The 13873-nt window shown below is 44.0% G+C and overlaps 2 protein-coding genes across 2 annotated transcripts; one reads left to right on the top strand and one right to left on the bottom strand.

The window, feature by feature from the left end:
* The first annotated feature begins 676 nt into the window (after window positions 1-676).
* LOC117835546 (uncharacterized) lies at window positions 677-2279 on the top strand. Its single transcript, XM_034714902.1, has 3 exons — window positions 677-1118; window positions 1196-1732; window positions 2239-2279. The coding sequence occupies exons 1-3, from the start codon at window positions 677-679 to the stop codon at window positions 2277-2279; spliced, it is 1020 nt and encodes a 339-aa protein (XP_034570793.1).
* A 3990-nt stretch (window positions 2280-6269) lies between these two features.
* On the bottom strand, window positions 6270-11090 carry LOC117839737 (wall-associated receptor kinase 1). Its single transcript, XM_034720143.2, has 3 exons — window positions 9860-11090; window positions 9008-9187; window positions 6270-7426 (listed from the first exon to the last, which is right to left on the bottom strand). Exons 1-3 carry the CDS (start codon window positions 10830-10832, stop codon window positions 6408-6410), a joined length of 2172 nt encoding a protein of 723 aa, XP_034576034.1. The 5' UTR covers window positions 10833-11090; the 3' UTR covers window positions 6270-6407.
* Window positions 11091-13873: the final 2783 nt, after the last annotated feature.

Raw genomic sequence — 13873 nt, 5'->3', positions numbered from 1 at the left:
ATAACATAGCTATATCCTCAAGTGTGATTGTCATCTTACCGGAGGGAAGGTGGAATGAGTGTGTCTCTGGCCTCCACCGGTCCATTAGCGCTGTCAAGGTAGCATTATCCATCTTCAGCAGTCCCACCTTTACCAATGTTGCAAGCTAGAGATGAGGGATATGGGTACCCCATGGGTCCCTACCGACCAGGATACTGGCCGGACCTGACAAGTGGGTCTGCCTAACCGGGGCGTGCGGGCTAAAGGCATAAAGTTACTTGAAGTAAACGTCAAGACAACAAGATCGACCAGATCTGCTTGGATATTGCGGAACGCGTATTGTAGTCCGACTTCAATTATTTCCATGTAATTACCGAGTAGATTAGATTCAAACCGACTTGTACTTCTTGGTCGTCATCCTATATAAGGTAGCCAAAAGCACCCCCGAGGGTATCAGAATATCAGATCAACCCCAAGCAATACAATCCATGCACATAATACGTAGGGTATTACTCTCTGAAGGTCTGAACCTGTCTAAAATCCTCGTGTCCCCTTTGTATTCTCACGATCACCTTCGAGTTCTTGATTTCGAATTGTCCTCACCTATAAATCAACCACTTGGGGACCCCAAGTGGACTGCCGGGTTACTAAATCCGATGGGAGAAACCCAACTCATCAAAGGTACGGGGTTTAATCGATGACCCGCCGCCGCCGCCGCGGTCCTGGTCGGGCAGACTGGCCCCTCCTCACCAGCGCCCCCACTGGCGGAACTGCAGGACAACCTCCTCTGGTCCTCTCGGAGATCCTCCTCCGCCTCCCTGCGCTCCCATCCTTTCTCCTCCGCGCCTCCCTCGTCTGCCACCGCTGGCGCCACCTTGCCACCAACGCCGCCTTCCTTCGCCGCTTCCGCGCGTTCCACCACCGGAACGCACCACCCTTCCCCCCACCCCCTAGTCCTTCACGCCCACTTGGGAGTTGGGACCGCATCCCCGCCACGCGCTTCTCCGCGCCGCGCGGCGATAGCTGCACCTTCCACGGCTGCCGGCACGGGCCTCGCCCTCTTCCTCAACCTGACAAGGGGGAGACTGTTGTCTGGGACCCCATCACCGGGCACCACCGCCGCGTCCCCTTCCCGCCAGGTACCCTCATTGTCCTCGACGCGACAGTGCTGCGCCCTCCGGGCAACGATGATCCCGTCCAGTTGAGCACATTGCAGTTGGTCTTGCTGTGCACCACCATCAACAACTCCAGCATTCCAGCCTCAGGCTGCAGATCACTACTGGCCCAAGAACACCGTTCCCGTTCCCGGCCGGTGGCTGGCCAGTGGATGAACCAAGCGTAATGGTTGGGAACACGATTTGCTGGTTGACCGGTGGAGGTGATATCCTTGAGCTTGATATGGACACGCGGAGTCTTGCTGTGATCAGCAGGCCGCTAGGGCCGCGCGCGCACTGGTTGCCCTTGAGGTTCGAGTTTCAGATCTTGCCGATGGAGGGCAACGGGCTTGGCATAGCCTTTGCGACAATATCACTGAGCCTCCAGTTGTGGCAGTGGAAGGCCGACTCAGACGGCATTTTAAGATGGGTGCCACTGAACAAACTTCTTTCGTTTGCACTGTTGGTTGGGATAATCCGAATAAAGATACTGGGCATTGCTGAGGATGCTAATGCCATTTTTGTCTTGTGGGTTGGTGCTGCCTTCCTGATCCAACTCGAGCCATTACAGGTTATGGAAATTCCTGGAAGTGCTACGGGTTACCTGAATTACGATTGCCGTTATCATTCCTACACAAGTTTCTTTACTGCAGGTAGGACTTGTGAGATTGTATTTACTTCACATACAGGAGTAAAAGGTCCATTTATTCTTGCTGCTTAATTTGGTACTAGTCATATGCTTAAGAATGGATTGGCAATATATTACCACAAACATCTGAACTAGTCATGTGATTAAGAATGTGACAATAATTCTAGACAACCTCAATTGTTTTTCCGGCTAAGTTAGCCTGAACATATTCTTTTACTATGTTACTACGTGAGTTATTACTCTTGTTCCGAGTAATTTCCTTGTACCTGAAAATTGCATTGGATGTGCTTGATCCTTCTATTCCAAGCTGTGCTATGGAACGTAATTAATAATTTGTTCAGTTTAGATTGGTGTATAATGTTGCACTGGACTAATTCTTGCACACTGGGGTATTTTATCAATCAGATTTCCCGAATAAATATTTTCATTTTCTGATTGCGATTCTTTGGCTTGTAGGCAGGGAGATTGGTAGTGGAACTGCTAAGGATGAGATGTGAAAGAAAGCATGCATGAGAATAATGCTTATTTTTTTGTGCTGTTATAATATAATAATGTTTGGCGGATATCAAGATTTTCCTTTCCAATAAAAATTACCCTACTTCATTATCCAGTAACTGCCAAATATTTGATACCATGACAACATGGGCTACCCATTTGGAAAAAGAAAATCAAATTCTTAGCTTATTTGACCCCTGTCATGCATGTATGCATGGTGCATCTATATTTGTGAGCCTAAGCTGATTAACATATGTTTTCAACCTGCTAGTAATCATTCTTTAATTTGCCAAAATGCCAACAGTAGCATCAGGAGCAGAACAAACAGAGGTATGAGGCCCTTTATGCCGATAATTCTCTGGGTATACTAGTAGCGTATATGGTATAGGCTAAGTTAATCGCTCAACCTTCACTTGTGATGGATGCAGTAAGTTGTCGTTTGTTGAAGCTTGAAACATTGAAAGAGCTTCTAGAATAGAACTTCAAGGTATTCGGAATGAAAACTACATATTCGTCGGAAATAACAAATAAGTAAAAAGCCTACGAACGCTGGTTAACAAATTAATTTTTTATGTTTGGCTTCGTTCCGCCATAACCATGTTTGTTCTTTCAGATATGTGGAAATTTTGCCATAAGTTTCAGAGCATGTAAAAGATTTGTTTACTGTTCAAGATAACTGGATATTGATAGCATATTTTTTATGGTTTGCAGCAATCCAGGTTCTGCTTAAATTGCTTTTAAGCTGTAGAAACCAGAAATAGCAGTTTCAGTTTCTTTATTCTTGGGTACCCCCATGGTGGCGCACTCCTGTGCTGAATGTGTGGACGTGCTCTCCTGCACTAGTCAGTACTCAGCCGTGTAGAAGTCATCTGCTACTACGCTACTGCAACTAATGGTTGTGTTGAAGAATCGACACGACATGCTGCAACATGATCAGATGAAGAATGAGCACATTGAGGTGTAGTCCCATTATTGCCGTTTAACTGCTTGTGTTGCTGGCCTCAGCAAGTACCAGACACTGCACCTCCTGTGCATTGGTGCTTCTTATTTGTTGCTTCTTTATAGCCCAGTTCTTTGTTGGCAACAAGAAGAACTTGGATGAGCTATCACCACTGACTATAGCCATCATCCTCTCAGACCATGACACTCTGCACCATTTTTTCATCCGGGTGGTGAGGTTCCAGTGCCTGACTTGGAGGATGGAGGTACATCATCATATTCAGCGACTTGTCCTAGTCTGCCGTTTCCTGGCTTCTTTCATTACTCTGTTTGTGCTTGAGTGTCATCTTTTCCTAAAATTGCCTTATATAGTTGTTAGGATTGGAATTAGGTTGCAAATCCCTAGTAACACTAGATAAACTTAACACATCTTGATAGGAGTGATATATGCTGTTTTATCCTGTGCAAGTTCTCTTGGATCCCAGTAGTTTTTTTAGTATCATATAATTCAACGCCCTTCGGCGAAGGGCTCAGCAGTACGGCAAGGTATGAACTGGGCCTGTCTCTGTCTTTGTTTTCGGCTCAACTTTTGTTCACTTGATGAGTTAATGGGCCAGCGGCAAGCATTGAGCCATCTTCCGAAAGATTTTTTCTCCCTCACTTCCAGCGTTTGAGATTCGTGCAAAACAACTCACCCCGTTGGATTCCACAAACCCTAACACACATCACCCTACCCCTGCCTCCTCCACTCCCGCTGCGGCCCTTGCCTCCTCCACTCCCGCTGCGCGCCCCCGCTGCCGCCGGCTGTCGCCTCGCCCCCACCCCACTGGCGCCGCCGCCCCCTGCAGCCCGGCCCCACCACGGCGCGCGCCGCTCACCGGCGCCGGAGAAATAGGATCCAAAAATGTTGGGTTCAACTTTAAAAAAAAATGTTGGCTGAACTTTATCGAAAAAATGTTGGTTCAACATTTCTTTCAAAAATGTTGTTCAACTTTTGTCGGAAAAATGTTGGTTTGTATTTTTCTGAAAAAATATTGATTCAACATTTCTCTAAAAAAATTTGATTCAACATTTCTCATCCAACATTTTTTTCATCCCCACGCTCACCTAAGGCTGCAACAGAATGGGATAATTAGCTAGTAGCGTAGGTAATAGTTATAGCAAATGAGCTTAATTGGGCTTTATACTTCCACAATATAGATAGGAGCCCCCAGCATTGAGCCCTCCAGTGAGTGCGCCAGGCGCCAGCTTAACCAATCGACATGGACGCACAGGTGAAGGCACGGAGCCAGGAAAGGTGGCCATGGAGTGGACGGCGGCTCGTCGGCCGAATACTTCGTTCACACGGAAAGCAGGTGCGGTGAATCCGTGCTTTTTTGCTGGTTAATTTTTGACTGTGTGCTGGTGCCCAGTACTACCGTGCTTCTATATCAAGGCTTTGCTTCGTTAGCTTACGGCTATTCGGCTTGTCTTTTACCTTATAATCTCAATCAATGCTTTTGGTGAAAGGGAGAAGTGAGGTGGACATGGTAGTGCAAAAGCTACACCTCCCTGTCCTATCACGTAAAAGGTGTGCATGTGCATTGTGCAACCAACGAGCCTGTAAATTTGGGACAGTGAAAGTAAAGATCGATACGAAGGGAAAGGGCAAGGCCGCATGGGCAAATGCCAAAATGAGAGGTACATATTGGAATTTTCTATGTTCATATGATTAATTCGAAACTAAATTATTTGTGTTTCAGTTTTTACTTTTTAGTCTTGCTTCGTTTTTCTTTTGCTACTTATATTACACTCTCTTGTCTCTTCTAACCTTACTAACCTCACACAGTCACGCTCCTGGAGTAAACAAATCAGCGCCTTGGCTTCCTACATGGGAACAGCAGAACACCGGAGTGGGTAGGCGGGCTCTGGTTGAGGCGTGCCGCTTGTCCGGCTTTTCCCGACCTGCTGGGTGCCCTCACGGCTGCTCGACGCAGTGAGGTCTTGTTCTGGGCCCCGACTCGTATGTCGGGTTCGTACCAAGCCTGCCGGTGGCCGCCTTACCCTGCCCCTGATAGGCCATTGCGGTGGGGTAGGTCATGATGATGTCTCGGTATCTGTGCGCGTGTACAGCCGCGTGGTCTTTTTTCTTAGGCTGTCCTGATGCGGTCTGAAGGTGTAGCCTCACCCTTGGACCTATGGTTAGGGGTCGGCTCGTCGCGTCCCCGGGCGCGGACCGTCGTGGAGCGGTCAAGGATGCCACATCTTGCATTTAATGCACGGGGTGCAACACAGGTCGCCTTTGTCAAGGGGTAGGTGACGCGCCTCGGGCCCCACGTGGGTCCCACCCCCGAGAAGTCTCGGGTAGTACGACGGGTCGCGATCTGTTGTCACCTAGGAAGGTCGGGAGATGGGCTGTGGTGTTGCTTGAGCTGCTCTGGGAATGTTCCGAGTTCATGGGCCTTGGGCCCCTTTACACTGCAGGGGCCTCTAATCCCTCTCGCGGGGTACTCCTGCTATAGGGACCTGTCATATAAAGGAAATCCCAAATCCAGGATGACAGTCGTAATAGCTAAATTATTAATTTAGCGTAAATTCTAGATGGGCAACACCGAACGCAGCACGGATCTGATTGGTCCTGTACCCAAGCAGTGCAACCTCACCAATAATTGGTGGCAGCCGTACCATAGGAGCAGGGATAGAAGGCTAAACCTACTAGCAGATTGATATTCTTATTGCATTCTTCCTTGATACATCTCATCTCCTTGTATAGAGATGATTACCTAAGTACATATAATATGGCTATTCTTATCTATAACCCTAAATCCTAACTAACCTTGTGTACTACTGATTCCACCCATAAAGCCTAGCCAACTGCCCTTGACCACAAGTGCCAGTTGGGGTAGATAGTTGAGGGTTCTTCACAAGCATGTAGGAAGAGTTACACACATTGGGTGGCCCTTAGTCTCTTGTAGGGTAGTTCCCACTTTTGGTTAATTATAAACTAAGTGAGTAAAACGAGATAGAGAATTACAACAAAGGTGAATAAGGAAATTAAAATTTTGGTGCACAAGTTAGACGTCCTTATTACTGCATTTATGAAACACAGGAAGCACTAAAGCCGTAAAGAACTCTTAGAAAGGCAAGTATAATTTTATACGATAATGTTATCGTGATTGAAATCTCTACAATGCAAGCCCTAATATATAATATTATGTAGTGGCACTGGTGTTTTCATCATATAGATTTTTGTGAGATCTCTTCAAACTGTGAAGTCGTTCAGCTACATCTGTCATCTCTGGCCTTCTGTCCACATTGAGCTCTAGACATTCCACTATGAGCATTGCAAGTTTGTGAAGTACCCCGATATCCTTATCTGCTAAAATTTCCTTATCAAATAGCTCAAGTATTTGTTTATCTTCTCTGTAGCAATCAAGAAAAGCTTTAACTAGTGTTCTGTCTTCACCAAAAGCTGCCTTTTGCCTACTCAGAAGTTCTAGAAGCACAACTCCAAAACTATAAACATCACTCTTCTTCGTTAACAATCCTGATTGAAGATATATTGGATCCATATAGCACATGTCACCTATGACACATTTGGTATGTGATTTATCTATTGCAATCAGCCTTGAGATACCGAAGTCTGAGATTTTTGGATCAAAGTTATCATCCAAAAGTATATTGCCAGGTTTGATATCACCATGCAAAATAGTTGTAGAGGTTTTTGAATGCATATAAGACAACCCTTCAGCTGCTCCTGCAGCAATGTTTAAACGTGTGCCTAAGCTGAGGCTGACATTATTGCTTTGATTATGTAGAATGTCATGGAGGCTTCCTTGTGGAACAAACTCATAGACCAACATTGGGACATCAACCTCTAGACAACACCCTATGAGCTTGACAATGTTCTTGTGGATGACTCGTGATTGAATGATAATCTCATTTGCGAATTGCTTCTCTTGTGACCTGTCCACATTAATGGATTTCTTAATTGCAACCAGCTGATTATCAAGAAGCCCTTTATACACTTCTCCAAATCCACCTTTCCCTATAACATTACACGGTTCTATGATTGCTTTGAGGTCATCTTTCTTAAATATCTTAATATTGTTAACCTTTTCCAGTATGGGACCACCATTCTTTATGAAAAATTCTTTGGTCTTTCTCTTCTCCTCAAACAGAAGCTTAAACAATACTACAATAACCACAACGGATGCGACAATAACTATGCCTGCATGACATTTGAGAAAAATCATTAACTGTTTCTCAACTAACTTATATAGAAAGAAGAAAATATGTACAAAATATTATGAAACATAAAACATGAAAAATGCCATATTAGATGTTTCTAAGAAAACTAACTAAGCCTTACGCATTGTATTTCTGTTATTTGATATGAACATATGTTAGTTGTTGAGGGATAAGGGTCCCCACGGGTATCCTGGTCGGTCATGATAGGTGGGCCCACCTGACTATGCCGTGCGGGCCAAGGCGTGATGTTCCGTGAAGCACAAGCTTCGAGGTCGGGCGAACTGATTCTGTCCGGGTATCACGAGATATTTGTTGTAAACCAACTCAAATTGATTTCCTTGTAACAACAGACTAGGATTAGATCCTATCAAACTTGTAACCCTAGGTCATCAGCCTATATAAGGTGGCCAGAGACGCCCCCCCCGAGGGGAACGCACAGCAACTCTTCGCATCTGCGATCAACAATATGGTCCACCACAACACAGGATGTAGGGTATTACTCTCCGGAGGCACGAACCTGTCTAAACCTTGCGTTCCTGTATTACCATTCGAGTTCTTGGTCTTAATCTCCCCCGCCTACAAATCAACCACTTAGGTAACCCCTGGTGAACTGCCGGTCACTAAATCTGATATTTGTCAATACCGGAACATAACACACGGTATTATTAGGTAATAATCATGTGGATATATTGAATTTGTAGATAGTTCTATAACAAAGTTGCTAGATCTCACGAAACTCTGTCTATCTATTCTCTGTATGACGCAATGTATTCCAATCGACTGGAAAATTTGAAAAACCATAAAAATAAATATCGGCCCACATATACTCTCATACATGGTACACAAACTAAATATCATGAAGCACAAAATCAACTAGTGATTCAAGAATCTTAAGTATTCTCTTTATTGGTTGTTCTTCAAATCTATCATAGCATTATTAGAAACATCTTAGTACACCCTCCGTTCCAAATTGTAAGTTATTTTTGCTTTTCTAGTTTTCTATGCACCTAGATGCATAAATAAATAAATTTATGAACCTTAAAAAGCTAAAACAACCTACAATTTGAAACAGATTACTTGATCTTAAGGTGATAACTAGGTGCTTGGATTCCATTTTCTTAAGGTAATGCTTTATACATAAAAACTTTGCCTAGGTTACTTCCTCCAACTAGTAACTTAACTTGAAGTCATATCTGAATACAAATGCAATACATGCAAACAACATGGGAAGATAATATCACATAGCTAGCGTAATAATTAGAAAATTTCAACCACAATAACACTGCCTGGATTGTGTAGAGTTCTTTGGGTTTTCCATGATTGTTGTACTTGTTTTCTAAATAGGTCGATGAAAACAACTAAAATGATAGGGCCAGTATATCAAAAAATTATAGTAGTAGTATAAATCGTGTATCCATGTCAATACACATTACTAGATTCACGAATTTTGTAATACATACAAATGGCAAACTGAAAAAATGTTTGAAACTACAAAGACATCTCATTGAATATGATATCCATTTTGCACAACGGTAGTAAATTAAATGCGGAAGTTCCATACCAAGTGTAGCCACCATTGCTGGGATGGGAAACACCGGCGTGCATGTTCCATTGCTGTCCCTTTTCATTCCAAATTTGCAGTTGCAATCATATCCCCCGATTAAGTTCTTGCAGATACCATTGCAAGGATATGAATCACGTAACTCAGGTTTCTCTTGTCGAAGGGCACATTCATCAATATCTACAAATTTTCATCACTTAATTAATGCTATAAACTGGAGAAATAAAACAAACAACGTAGTTGCAGCAAGAATGACAATCGTATAGGAAGTCATATTGGAGTTACATATTTGTGGTGAGAAGGTGTTACCTTTCTATAAGAAGAATGAAGCGTGGCTCCTTGCGCCACAAATACAAACACCACTGTCACATTTTGTAAGGACTTTAATTATTATGTTTTTTTTAACGTTCCTAGGTTACCTTCTCCAATTCCTAGGTTACCTTCTCCAATTGTGGGTCTACTATAACTAATGTTGTGCTCCTTGTGGCTATAATAGAATCGCAAAAAAGAAAAAGAAACCGCACCCATTCTAAAGGCCAAGAGGTAGGATGTCTACCTATTTTCTCTCTTCCTACGTTTATGACGAAAATATATACTTTTATAAGGTCCGGTTACACTGTACAATTTAATATCCATTAAAATCCGCTTGCGACTTTTGGATGTATCAACGAATATATGCTGCCACAAAAATGGTTACGAAAATAACAATGGTGCTCGCTGAACTTCGCTGTGGCCTGTGTGGTTTAGGATGATGTACCGTACCAAGCAATGATTGAAAATATATAATTGAGGGCAGAGAATTCTTGTTACTCAAATAAATGTCATTGTACGCAGGTAATGTGTGTGCACTACCTTGGCATCCATCAGGGATGTATGGGTTGCCGTCAAAGCCGTCCTTGCACTTGCAGAGATACCCGTAGCCGTTGGTCGCGTTAACACAGAGGCTGTTGCCGCTGCGGCAAGCCATGGGCAACGGTTTGCCTTCCGCCGGACAAGAACCATTCCTGATGGCCCAGTCCAGCACGACCGGTGCGCCCCCGGGAAATCTCTTGTCCAAAACCTTGTAGCCGTAGAGGTCCTGCAACGAGAAGTTGTACCACGACCTGTCCACCACCATGGAGTAGGTGCACGGGAATGTCTTCCACATGCTGTTGCTCTGGTAGTACATGGAGGGCATAATGCCGACGAGTCCTGGCGCAAGCTCCGCCTGGCAGCAGCCGAGCCCCTTGCACAGCCCGTCCTGCGCCACCGCAGGCGTGTCGAACAGGGAATTGCAGGCGGCGGAGTAGTTATTTCGGGCCATGTCGCCGAAGACCCGGGCCCGAACGCTCTGGCCGACGCCCACGAGCACGTTCTGCGTGGCGGAGAAGAGGAAAGTCGTCGAGAAATTGAGCGACATGTCGTTGAGGTTGAGCTCATGATAGCTCTCGTTCAGGCTGCAGTCGGAGCTGACCGGCATGGACACCCGCGCCTCTCCCCGTGTGACGTCGACGTTGATGAGGTCGACCGTCCACCAGGACCTGTTTGTCCTGGTACCAATCGGGTTGGCCTGGTCTCCGAAGTAGTACCCGATCCCCCTCAACGTGAGCAGGTCATTGAGGGTTGCGGGGGGTGTTGTGGAGAGGTTGCAGGTGACGGAGAAGGTGTCATCAAAGTAGCAGCCGTCTTTGGTGCCGAACGGGTACGGGATGCTGATGTTCCCGCACTTATCTGGGCATCCAGGCAGTGTGATTGGCCGGCGTTGATCCGCAGCCGCCGTCGCCCAAGAAATGCTCAAGACGACGGCTACCGTGGCGAGGCGGAGGTGGAGCGGCATGGGCAACATTTGGATGGTGGCCTAGGTGATCAATTGGGGATGCTCGGTGCTTTGTCTTGTAGGTATTTGAACGGTTGATGGAGTTGGAAAAACGAGCATACAATATACAGCAAGGCAATGGTTGGTGCCAACAAACATAAGCGTAAAGCATGGCCGATGTTTATTCAAGTGATGCCCAGGTTGACTTTATTTGATCTGTGATGCGCAGACATGCTCAAGACGAAGGCCACCGCGGCAAGGTGTAGGTGTATCGGCATCGGTGGCTTAATGCTTTGTCTGGAAGGTATTTGAACGGTTGATGGAGTTGGAAAAACAGGCAAACAAATACACACCTGGGCGATGCATGGTTGGTGCCAACAAACACGGATGTATGTTAGTGCATAACGATAACAATCCTTGATTTGATAATCTTTTAGTGCTATATATGGTCGGGACTGTATGTTGTAATTTAATATATTCTTATGCTTAGACGTAGGATGTGATATATAAATGGGTATTTCTCTTTTCTCTCATACCTTTTTTTTCTTTTTCTCAATCTACATCCTCCTCTAGCGGCTGAACAAGATCAACGCCATTTTATAGTATATATAAGCAAAAAATATATGATTCATTGGTTGTCACCAATATTTAATTTTAGTGTTTCTAATTAATGGATACATCAAGTTTTCATAAAGTTTAAGAATCATTTAATTTGACCAGGGTGTGGCAGATGGCCATGGGGAGGAACTTGATCTGACAGGTTAGCCTGTAAGTGGTCCACAGTTTGACTTGATTTTTGAGCTAGCAACAAACTGTAAGATGACGATGATGAAGAAGATTTTCAGGAAAAAAACATGAAATTGCTGGTAGACAGGAAGGCTAAACTAGTGCAAATTAAAAAAAACTCTTAACCAATTCTTTCAAGATACTATACCATATTAAGATACTATGTACCATTGCAGCAACGATTGAAGTACTTTTGTCCAACATGGCTCTTGCATATATTAGTGTCATTGCAGCAACGATTGAAGTACTTTGGTCCAACATGGCTCTTGCATCAGTGTAGAGATGGTAGTAGTAATTTTTGTCAACTCCTCGCACTACTATGTAGGCACATGGATCACATCAAATGGATCTTGATATATATACAAGTACACCGATTTGTTTGCCTATAACAATATCAATCAACATCACAAGAGATGCAGGAACCGTGCCATCGTGTGGCAGCACCACGACAAAATAATAAATGGCATACATAAAAGTAGCAGTTATATAAACTAACCTATCAGGGGGCTATCACCAATATAGATGGAGGTGATATTTTTCTATATTACTAAATTAGACTTGTTTTGTTTGCAAAACTAAAATTAAGTTTGAACGTGGCAGAACGTGGGACACATCAAAAACTGGCTTAGCCGCGTCATAAAATTCAGCCAGCTAGCAAGAATCGCTACCGGCCGGCCGAGAATCAATTATGTATATGGTACCATCTGGTTGGAACTAATTAAGTAATAATATTGTTCAGCTTTGGAAGATAGGTTATAAGGTCTTGGTCCTGCAGATAGTAAATATTGTTCCAAGTCAAACCAAAATGGCTATGAGCTTATGCCATGTCCAAATTTACGAGTATCAGATATTAAAAAATTATCAACTAACGTTAATCTGTATGACTAGTCCGTCCATCAAAAGCAAGTTCCTATCAATCATCTTACAACACGAAATAAAATAAATGGACGATGTATTATGAAATAACACCGTCCCTCGTGTAAATATTAATTTTCAGCGAGCTTGAGTTGACAGCTTGTTGACGGCAGTTAGCACTCCAATTGTGAACTGCAAGCATACGGATCAATTGTAGTTCTTTCCTTAGAGTACTCCCCCAAGGTTTATCAATCTGTAGAACTTATAATACAAAATCTATTTCAACTAGAATTGTTAGTATGAACTTTTTGTTGATGAGTGATTCAGATCTAATCTAGCATACACAGATAGATAACAGATAGAGCAGAGGTAACCAATCTAAAGCAACCTAAACTATGCATATGTTGTAATTATGAGCACGGAAAGTAAAGCAACACAAATATGAACTTAGTAAAAGCATCTTTAAAATCTACACCTCTGGTCTAGCTCCCAAAAACCCCTATCTTATACAAGAAAGACTCTGTCACAATCCTCTCTATCAGTATAGGTAATCTAATAGCATGATCAAAAGAACATGTTATACTTATCGGCAAATCAGGCATGCAAATCCAGTGACCACGACCACATAAACACCCTAAGCAATCTATCATCGATCATAGATTGAAAAGCAAGCAAACCCGAAAGAGCATAAAACCATAGAAGGAGATACTTATATTGCTAAGTACAAGAATAGATCTATTACTTCACCATGAATGATTGTACATCACAAGATTACCACCGGATCCTACCTTGATCTTGATGATCCTAGCTCCAGAACTTCGAGGTGGATCTTCCTTGCAGGATTCCCACGTCGCCTAGAGCTTAGCTACACTAATCCTTAGACAACTACACGATCCTCGGCTCTCCGAAGAGGTGTCCCTCAAGCTTCTTCTGCTTCTGCTACTTCACGTCGAATACGTCATCTTAGATGTGGTGCTCGATGGAGAATCGAGTATTTATAGTCTGGAGGACCCGTGGCTTAAATCGGAAGGCGAGAGGATGAGGAAACACCCCAGGCCAATCGGCCTAAGGGGTCCAGGCCGATCAGCCTGAGCCTTCCTTTCGTCAACTCGCGCCCTCCTTTATCCCCAAGTCATCTCAGGTGTTCTAGAGTCTTTTTTTCACTTGGATGTGGACCTGGCGCATCGATAGCTTCGGGATGAGATTAGTTTTTGATAACTTTTCAAATATCCGCTTGATCCTCTTTGATCTCGAACTCATCTTGCCATATCTTTGCAAACTTAGCCCTTAAGTCATTTTGGAGGAGTGCTTGCCAAAAACAAGCACGAGAGGAGACCAGAGAACCCTAGGCCGAACGCTTGAGCTCCTATAGGCCGATCGGCCTATGCCCTTTCTAGGCTCGTTGGCCTTCTTTTTTCTTTGGTTCATTA

The sequence above is a fragment of the Setaria viridis genome, chromosome 9 (genome assembly GCF_005286985.2).
Source record: "Setaria viridis chromosome 9, Setaria_viridis_v4.0, whole genome shotgun sequence".
Lineage (NCBI taxonomy): Eukaryota > Viridiplantae > Streptophyta > Magnoliopsida > Poales > Poaceae > Setaria > Setaria viridis.
This window is presented reverse-complemented; position numbering and strand designations above follow the sequence as displayed.

What these genes read in the sequence shown, in the direction of transcription:
- LOC117839737 (XM_034720143.2), bottom strand. Translation starts at nt 10,832, where the DNA reads ATGTTGCCCATGCCGCTCCACCTCCGCCTCGCCACGGTAGCCGTCGTC. An exon ending in CATCCCTGATGGATGCCAAG is followed by an intron (nt 9,188 to 9,859) that starts GTAGTGCACACA and finishes GAAAATTTGTAG; the next exon opens with ATATTGATGAATGTGCCCTT. An exon ending in AGCAATGGTGGCTACACTTG is followed by an intron (nt 7,427 to 9,007) that starts GTATGGAACTTC and finishes AATGTCATGCAG; the next exon opens with GCATAGTTATTGTCGCATCC.
- LOC117835546 (XM_034714902.1), top strand. Translation starts at nt 677, where the DNA reads ATGACCCGCCGCCGCCGCCGCGGTCCTGGTCGGGCAGACTGGCCCCTC. An exon ending in CCGCGTCCCCTTCCCGCCAG is followed by an intron (nt 1,119 to 1,195) that starts GTACCCTCATTG and finishes AGCACATTGCAG; the next exon opens with TTGGTCTTGCTGTGCACCAC. An exon ending in AATTCCTGGAAGTGCTACGG is followed by an intron (nt 1,733 to 2,238) that starts GTTACCTGAATT and finishes TTTGGCTTGTAG; the next exon opens with GCAGGGAGATTGGTAGTGGA.